At 38.1% G+C, this 10,000-nt stretch overlaps 1 protein-coding gene across 1 annotated transcript in view; it reads left to right on the forward strand.

Moving 5' to 3' along the window:
• LOC149130809 (uncharacterized) overlaps positions 1 to 10,000 on the forward strand; it is a 52,537-nt gene that overhangs the window by 3,535 nt on the left and 39,002 nt on the right. Inside the window, exons 2-8 of the mRNA XM_089343561.1 lie at positions 604 to 892; positions 4,081 to 4,641; positions 5,168 to 5,289; positions 5,813 to 6,047; positions 7,658 to 7,741; positions 8,884 to 9,005; positions 9,651 to 9,891. Coding sequence (XP_089199687.1) covers positions 604 to 892; positions 4,081 to 4,641; positions 5,168 to 5,289; positions 5,813 to 6,047; positions 7,658 to 7,741; positions 8,884 to 9,005; positions 9,651 to 9,891 — 1,654 coding nt within the window. The remainder of the gene's footprint in view (positions 1 to 603; positions 893 to 4,080; positions 4,642 to 5,167; positions 5,290 to 5,812; positions 6,048 to 7,657; positions 7,742 to 8,883; positions 9,006 to 9,650; positions 9,892 to 10,000) is intronic.

The raw sequence follows: 10,000 nt of genomic DNA on the forward strand, positions 1-10,000 counted from the left end.
GAACAACGTATGAGTGTTCCGCTGGACAATGTATGAGTGTTCAGCGGAAACTGAACACTCATACGTTGTCTCTGATTGGAAATTCCACCATATAATGTTTCCTGTTTGTTCTTTAAGCTCGCTAATTATTTCTCGCAACCTAACTCCTGTTTCTTATTTCTTTATTGCCCACAAGGGGCTAAACATAGAGGGGACAAACAAGGACAGACAAAGGTATTAAGTCGAATACATCGACCCCAGTGTGTAACTGGTACTTAATTTATCGACCCCGAAAGGATGAAAGGCAAAGTCGACCTCGGCGGAATTTGAACTCAGAACGTAACGGCAGACGAAATACTGCTAAACATTTCGCCCGGCGTGCTAACGTTTCTGCCAGCTCACCGCCTGTTTCTGTCGACCAGATTATAGTATCAGCACACATTTTCCTCAAAGAGTTAACTGAAACGGCATAGGCACTGAAAAAAAAGGAAAAGCTGTCGTTCCTTTTTACGGTAGGGAATAATTGAATAAGATTCGCTCGATATTTCTAGGCAGATTATTGACTAGATAATCTAAACCCTTCTCTCTTTGACTAATAAAATCTTTTGGTTTTTATTTTTCTAGGTAAACAATACTCAATTGACAACGGTCCAAGAAGCTTGCAATGGTACACTGAAAGCGCATTGCAGTAAAGTCCACATTGAGTACAATGTCGATGTATCGAACCTAACAATGTCCGACCTAGAAAAACCTCTACATTCTGGATTGGTAATGAGCTTGTTTGTCTTAACCTTAAAAAAGGCAATCCCTCTCAGCAAACAACTGCAAGCAGATTACTGGATCCAGCATATCAACCCAGCTGGCTTGGAGAGTGACTTCGTAGATTCTGCGAATAAAGTAGAACAGAAGAATGGTAAGTAGAGACATTGTTTAGAATTGCATGCGAGATATGTGTCATGTGAGAAGCCAGGCGTTGAAGTGCGATTTGATCAGAGTGTGTGATACTTTGGTTGTGTTACAGTAGGACTGATCCTGGGACCATGTGGTTAGGAAGTAAACGCCTTGGTCCTCCGCCACCCTATTTTGTCCCCATTCCTTCGTCTTGTCCAAATTCACGGAGTTACTTCATTCAGCTCATTTTCTTTTTAAATATGCAAATTTATTCTATTGTCTAATGAGAGTCATTACACCAATATTATCAACACATGCACTAATTTAATTTCACTCCTTTATTATTAGTCAACTGGTTAAATATCCAACTAAACTAATCGATTTTTTGTTTAATTTAGTTAAACAGTAAGTCATCTGTTTTTGTTTCTGTTTGTGAAACATTTTTCGTTGTTACTTGCAAACGAATACATGTAAAGAATCCTGCAAACCAAATACAAAAACGAGATATGCAAATTACCTAATGCCATAAATACACTCTACTCTTTTTTGCATTAAGATTAAGTCTTTATGTCTGGCTGAATGACGGTAGAACAACGGCTGTGTTAATAACGCCTGTTGAGTTTGGGACATCTGTTCTCAGCAGACTTCTTACTATCAGAAAAACACTTCTTTATAACGGTTAATCACAGAGAATCATTAATTCCTTGACATTATTTCCCGTTCTCATTGAGAGTGAGTCACAGAAGCCGTTAGCTGTTTGTTTATATTTTCAAAGCGAAAATAATTTCAGTAACTCACGAATTTATTTGTTTCAGGACATTTAGTTTACCTTTCTTGTCGTTTCTGGTGTCTGAATTTACGCTACTGTCCGGTCTGGTTTAATTTTTCTTAGCTGATATTCGCGTGTGTGTAAATATATATATATATATATATATATATATATATATATATATATATATATATATATAGACGGTTTAGATATAGATTCAAGGCTTGAATATGGTACTTATGCGAAGGCACCCGAATATCGCATCCCAAAAGGATGGGTGATTAAAATCAAAACAATAAGCAACACGGATTTCAAAAGTGATTGCAGTACGCACGTTTCATGCTACTTCAATTTATTTAAGTAATGTGACCATTACCTTAAATGCAATATGAAGAGCAATCTTCAGCTGCACGAAAATGCAGAAAAAAGACATATTATAAATGTGGCAACATATTAAATCCAAGTGGGAGAGAGCATACATAAAATCCAAATGTGAGGAAGAATATATAAGTCCATCTTGACATAGCGGGGTCTATCAGGCTAGTAATTGATTCTAGACAAAAGTTTTAACTGTCTCAGAATTCTATTGTTTCTTATCTAGTGGTGATAGCAAAGGGACAATTACTTCTAAAGAGAGGGAAGGTGTAAGCAGTATGCATGGATTCTATATGTATATATATTTATATATATATATATATATATATATACATATATATATATATATATATATATATATATATATATAAAGTGTTTGCCAAGGGAAGTTATCCCTCCCATCATGATCTGTAGCACGAACGGACCCGGGTTTCAGGGTTATTTCCCTTCGTCGGCGTTCGATAGCCACTGATCTTTGATGAGAGAGATAAAATCTTGGCAATCTTATATCTACTTTTCCAGTGAAATTCTTCACTGATATCGAAAAGGTGAAAACAAGCAATGTTAATTCTCTAAATGAAGTATTAACAGTAACTGCACGATAAAGTCCTGGCAAACAGGACACAGTAGTGTGTCGATAAGCCAGCTGGAGGAGATGTCCTCCTGGGGCTAAAAGCAACAGTAACATCCACCCCTAGGGGTCAGCCACACTTAAGTGGCAATATACTACACTTTATCGTGCAGTTACTGTTAATACTTCATTTAGAGAATTAACATATATATATATATATATACATACATATATATATATATATATATATATATATATATATATATATATATATATATATATATATATATATATATATATATATGTATATATATATATATATATATATATATATATATATATATATATATATATATATACATATACATATATATATATATATATATGTATATATATATATATATATATATATATACATATACATATATATATATATATATATATATATATATATATATATATATATATATATATATATATATATATATATATATATATATATATATATATATATATATATATGTATATATATGTATGTATGTATATCTTTATATGCAGTCTGTGACAAGCTCAGGGGAAGGCCCGGGAACACAATATAGACCTCTGTGTGGTATTTGTTGGTTTTACAAAACCCTTTCATTCAGTATGTCGGCAGGCTTTGTGGAAAATATTAGCAACGATCGGGATTTCCGAACAAATGCTAAATGTCATTGCGTCCCTGAGTAAAGATATGGAGGCATCCGTTCTCTCAAACGGCAATCAGTCTCAGCCTTTTGATGTTAAAAGTGGTACAAAACAAAGTTGTGTTTTGGTACGGGTATAATATGCACTGCTTTTTGTGGTTATGCGTTTCTTGAAGATAGCGCAACGGGAGTCATTTTCAACCGGAACCAGAGGAAAATCCCGGTTCTGTCATCAAACCAGTAATGTTCTTGCAACACTCCAAACCCAGTTCATCATGAGCGTCGAAAAATTCAAGACATTACTTCTTTTGGTGCCTGTATCCTCTTATTTTGGGCCCTAAAACACCAAACCTCTGAGCATTGTTCCAGCCATGAAAGAATCAATGTTGGAATGTCGCATCTTTCGAACAAAATGATCCGGTTCATCTAATGCGGGGCATGAATAAGGAATTTTAAAATTCTTGTCATCCGTTTGGTCTTCACATCTAGTTTCGTCATTGTAATCATCATCTGATTCGCCCAATGTTTGATTGCTTGATGCAGGATGAATTTCATCTTCATAGGTGTGCGTTCTTATAGCAGATGATAAATTAAGATTCTTGATATACTTTGCAGTTTTCTAATTGAACCAATCGGTATTAGTAATACAAAAGTAGCAATCAGTGGAATGGTTGCTTTCTTCTCTCCATGCAATTGGCGTGTTGTGATAAACATTTAGCAAATACATCAACCTGACAGGAATTTAATATTAGCAAAGGTCGGGGTTTCCGAGCAAATGCTAAAGTATATGTTTGTTTTAAATATCTTTTCAGAGTGCGCCAGTGCCCAGATCGACCTTGTTTTCGTTATTGACTCGTCAGGAAGCGTTGGATCAACCAACTTTGTGAAGACAAAAACATTCTTGGTTAATATTGTGGATAGTCTAGACATTAGCCAAGATGAGACACGCGTAGCAGTGATTAGATTTTCAAGCAGTCCTATCGTAATGTTTGACTTAGACGCTCACAGTACGAAAACTGCAGTAAAAAATGCTATTAACGCTATATCTTACGATGGTGGTGGTACTGCTACGGACACTGCTCTTGACGAAGCACGTACCAGTGTCTTTACAAATACAACAAGAAAATCTGCTGCTTCCAAAGTTTTAGTTTTGGTGACTGATGGAAAATCAAATAGTGAAACGAGAACAGTAGCGGCAGCTCAAAAACTGAAAGATGATGGCGTCACTATATTTACAATTGGAGTTGTCAATCCAAGAGTGTCTGAGTTAACTGCGGCAGCAAGTGAACCCAGTTGTACACATTTCATCAACTTGAAAGATTATAATGAGATTGATTTTATCGTGAGGGAAATTGAATCTGGATCTTGTAACGGTAAGTCTGACATCAAATAATTTTCATTATTGCTTGGCTGTTGGTGCTGTTGTTGTTGTTGTTTTTGTTTCTATTGTTAATGATGTTGTTGCAGGATATTGTTCATGTCATTGTGAATACAGTTCTATTATTTTGCACGTAGAAAACATAGTACAAGACTTCTGATGAAGACACAAGACTTGAAGGCTCAAAACTTTTCATACAGCCCTCGTACACATACATATAGGCGTCGGTGTATATATATATATATATATATATATATATATATATATATATATATATATATCCCCAAGACACCTGATGAAGGCTGGAGGGTATATCAGCCGAAACGTTGTGTCAACAACAAACGAGATGAGGACAAATATCTGTAAATTGTAAATAATGTAAATAATATATTTGTATATGGATGTAAGAATTCATGCCTATTTTTGAATAAATGTATACGCATAAATGTATAGTATGTATGTCTAGTATAACATATTGCCTGCTATGTTGTGCCTTCCTAAACGTCATCTTCTGTTTCCAGCTCCGACCGTCGTTCGAGAATCTCGGTTGTTCAATAACACCATTCCCAAAACTAACGTGACAAAACAACAAGTCCTGGAGCTCACCAACACAACAAAGTCCACCTTGGGTACCACAGTTCTGGTAAGGCAAATATTCTAGAACAATATCAACAGAATTGTATTTTTCTATTTTTATGGATGAGTGAGAAAGAAGGGACAGTGCCCATAAACCTCTCAGTCCTTCCAGGACTGGTTGGTCACATTCTTTTTATTGATTTTGGGACATTTATGGCTGCAAGATAAATGTGGGCAAAGGAGGGAATTCTAGAGAGTGGATTGACACTGGTGGGGAGAAATGATTGGGAATAGTGGTTAGTAGAAGAAAAGTAGAGTTTAGATATAGAATGTGTGATGAGGAGGGTAAATGTTGATGTTTGCTTGGAGGGGCTGGCATGCATATAGTTAGTCCCAAGGAGACGATGTTCTAGTAGCGGTAGAAGAGGCAATAGGAGGAGCCAGTGGGTTTATGGGACAAAGTTTGAACTCCTAGTCTAAATTAACCAACCAAATGATGTTAGGGATACCGTATATGTTATACCTTCTTTTGTTTTTCTCCATGTGAGTATCCAGTATCTGTATGTTATTTCTATTGTTGTTTTCTGCAGGTGACTGTCCAGTGTGGTGTGGTCACTGTGTATGCTTCATTTAACAACAGTTATCCCAATGAAGCCGACTACGACTACAAGACTTCGGCAACTGACCATCAGCCGGGGAAATTAGATTTTATGCAAGAATCAGAATTCCAAAAGTTTGTCTTAACTGTCCTTTCCCAGAAACGATTTGATCTCAACTCCTCATTTTGTAACAATCCTTCCTATGATATCAGCATCAAACCAACGGGTAAGCTACTTCGTTTTCTTTCAAATATTGTTCTATATATTTTATATATTCAATGTAAGAGTAATGAGGGTTCAAGAATCGACGGCAACATAGGACGGTGTGTCGCATTCTCTTCTCTGATCTGAGCAACGATCGCTCTATCACACTCACTTCTAATATATTTAAGGTAATGCACACAACCATTAACCAGAACCAACAACCACTTGAATCTCTCTCTCTCTCTCTCTCTCTCTCTCTCTCTCTCTCTCTCTCTCTCTCTCTCTCTCTCTCTCTTTCTCTCTCTCTCTCTCTCTCCCCACCTCTCTATATCTCTTTAATGTCCAGCGTCACGGATCAGTAAATCAAATCCATTAGTGACCGCCACTGCTCTGTCACTCACCAGTGTGCTCTTTCCTTCGAAGAATTCGATAAAAGCAAAGCATTCGATTGTGACACATCACTCACATCACTCACCTCACTCCGCTTAATCACGGCTTTCGTCATAAAGTAGCCGAAAAGGGTCACGAGAGAGGCCCATAGGGCGGAAAGGGATTGCTAAAGACGACCCAACAATTCTACAACAGCTTCCATTTATCATTCGCCGTACTCCACTCATAGGTCCATCTAGCATCATGGGAAGTAGTCTACCCGACATTTTGACCTTTTTGTACTGTTCACAACGAGGCTGTTCAGATAGTTGTGAACAGCCAAGCCAAGAGCGAATCCTAGATAGTCAACTTTTGATTTAACACAGCCGACCGACCAATCAATGCAACGGATTCAGACCTCAAAAAGGAAATGGAAAATGGATTAAACAGTTTTTTTTTTTAATGATTAAAACATCTGTCGATGATGCAATTGTTGTTGTTACATCTAGTGGAGTCCTTCCCTCTGGATTTATTCACTAAACAAATTTTCAAAGTTTGGTTGGGAAGTTCAACCCCCCCCACCACCACCACCACCACCACTGCCAATACTGTTCCTACTATAGCCTCGGCACCACTATATACGCCCAACACTAGTAGTACCACTACTACAACCAGCACTCCCATTACCACGACCAACACCGCCACTATTAACATCCCACAACAACGACCACCACTCAACAGAACACTCCCGCCATACACACACAGTCTTCTTTCTCACTCCGTCGCTTACGACGAGGAGTGTTCCAGTTGATCCGATCAACGGAACAGCCTGCTCGTGAAATTAACGTGCAAGTGGCTGAGCACTCCACAGACACACGTGTACCCTTAACGTAGTTCTCGGGGATATTCAGCGTGACACAGAGTGTGACAAGGCTGACCCCTTTGAATTACAGGCACAACAGAAACAGGAAGTAAGAGTGAGAGAAAGTTGTGGTGAAAGAGTACAGCAGGGTTCGCCACCATCCCCTGCCGGAGCCTCGTGGAGCTTTTAGGTGTTTTCGCTCAATAAACAATCACAATGCCCGGTCTGGGAATCGAAACCGCGATCCTATGACCGCGAGTCCGCTGCCCTAACCACTGGGCCATTGCGCCTCCACACATACACAGTATATATCTAGTTATAATCATGTTTAGTTGTGCTTACTACTAACCAATGGAATGTTTGTCTATTCCTGTTCTAAAGTCTCTCTTTGTCTCTCACAGCACCCAAAATGGAAGCGGCTTGCGTCGTGAAACATGTCAACAGCTCATGTACTGCAGAGCAACTCGACTCTGCATGTTACGACAGTAAGTACTTACAAGTTTTTAACCCCTAAATATCACTTTCTCCTTCGGGATTGTTACAGGTACACGTAATCCAGAGGTTTACAAGTTCACAACCTGCAGACCTTCGACTGTGCATAGAGAAAATACGAAACGCAGAACATGATCGGATATTCCATCTGACCCTAAGTCACCATCAAGTTTTCAGGAAGCTAAATATTTATATCTATTACACTGTATAAATGTACGCACATAGATACATATTCACTTATTAGCATTTTCACTCTAGAGAGATATCTGGTGACAGGAAAATGTTTGTCTACACCCCGCACCTCGGCATTACACGTGCCTCGTTTAACAGTCTTATTTGTTTTATATCTTAATCACCCCTTTGATTTTTCATCGGTGGATGGTTTTGGTCAGCCCTAGGCTATAGCAGAAGACACGTACTTTTAATACTTATACGAGAACTGTTTTTTTATTATAATCCAAGTGTCTCGTGTAGACGCGTAGCGAACTGCAATTTCCAAAATGAATTCTGAACGAGCTAAGAGAAGCAGAGATTGGAAAAACGGGGTCAATTTTGGCAAGTCATCTGACGAGGTACATATGCACCACTAATGCAGCAAAACTGCTTCTACAGCATCTAACTCGCGAGGCACCTGTGCGCGTTGGGTCGAAACGGTCATACTGAATAATAAAGCGTCTCCTGAATTCCATTTTCCTTCTCGCATATTTTATGTGTATCTATGTACGTATGTATATCTGTGTGTATGTACGTATGTATGTATGTTTGTATGTGTGTGTGTGTGTGTGTGTGTGTGTGTGTGTGTGTGTGTGTGTGTGTGCGTGCGTGCGTGCGTGTGTGTGTGTATTTCTTTATATCACATGGGTAGGACTGCATCTAAATGGAATGATAAATACAGGCAACAAATGCTTATTTCTGTATATTTTGTATTTGAATAATTCGACACCGCTTACTATAGATTGTCTATCGTTTATCAAATATATATATATATATATATATGTGCATATATACACAAACACAAACACAAACACACACACACACACACAAACACACAGACACACACACACATGCACACACACACGTACACCTGCACACGTGATTTTATACCTCCATTATAAACGATCGATTTCGATTGCAGCGAAACCTGTTGTTGGCAAAATCAGTGAATTGTTTAATACCAGTATTCCAATGGATAACGAAATACACGAAAATGTTTTGGAAATTAGCAACAGTACACATTCCTCAGGAAGTAAGATTTGGGTAAGACGATCTTTCCTCAACACCAGCTACGTTTCTTTTCTATTTCTATTGTCATGTGATTAGTCACGTGTGCTAGTAGATGTTGGTTGAACGCCCACACACCTCGTCGCCTTACCGAAACTGGTAAGATTCATACGAATGATGTTCTGTTTGTGTCTGATTTAAATAAAGGATTCGCGTCTAAGAGTTGATAGGTGAACTGTGGGGGTGAGATCCAGAATGGGCGATGAGGAAAAGAGAGATGGACGGATCTGTAAACTTGGATAGAGACGAGATACGGATAAACTTTATTATGGAAGCCATATTGGTAACTTTATTATGGAAGCCATATAGGGAGAAGGATTTAAGATATTGGTGAAGAAGAATCGTTGACGACTGTCTCCATATCCTGTCTGATTTTTTGGGACTGTGGGAAATAAATCCATAATTGCAGGGAATTAAAGAAATGGTATTCCCAGAAATCAGGAACGATTTCTACTGAGATCGAAAAATTGGAAAATTCAGTAAGGTCAGTGGGTAGCGTCCGGGTATAAAATTTGAAAGTAATAGAAGAGATATTTTCAAGGCCAGACAGTATATTGATGGGATGATATCGCTATCCAATGACCGAGGTGACCATTAATTTTACATCTTTACTCTTCTTAGGTGATGGCCCATTGTGCCGATGTCATCGTGAATGCTGCGTTTCACAACAAACACGACCCTAAAGCTGACCATCACTACAAAATGGATACAACTGCAAGGGATGGATTTCCTGGTGCCATATCTTTTATGAGGAAATCAAAACATGATCATCTATCTCTTACAATTTTCGCTAAGAGTCGACATGGACTCAACTCTACGGCTTGCAACCATTCTTCGTATTCAATCATCATCATGCCAAAAGGTGAGCAAATGGTTTCGTTTTCAAATGTTATTCTACATTCTGAATCTGTATGCAAACATGTGTATACATACCTACATACATATATGTATGCGTGTGTGTATGAATGTGT

Source organism: Octopus bimaculoides, chromosome 27 (assembly GCF_046866305.1).
Source record: "Octopus bimaculoides isolate indiv1 chromosome 27, ASM4686630v1, whole genome shotgun sequence".
Taxonomy (NCBI): Eukaryota; Metazoa; Mollusca; class Cephalopoda; order Octopoda; family Octopodidae; genus Octopus; species Octopus bimaculoides.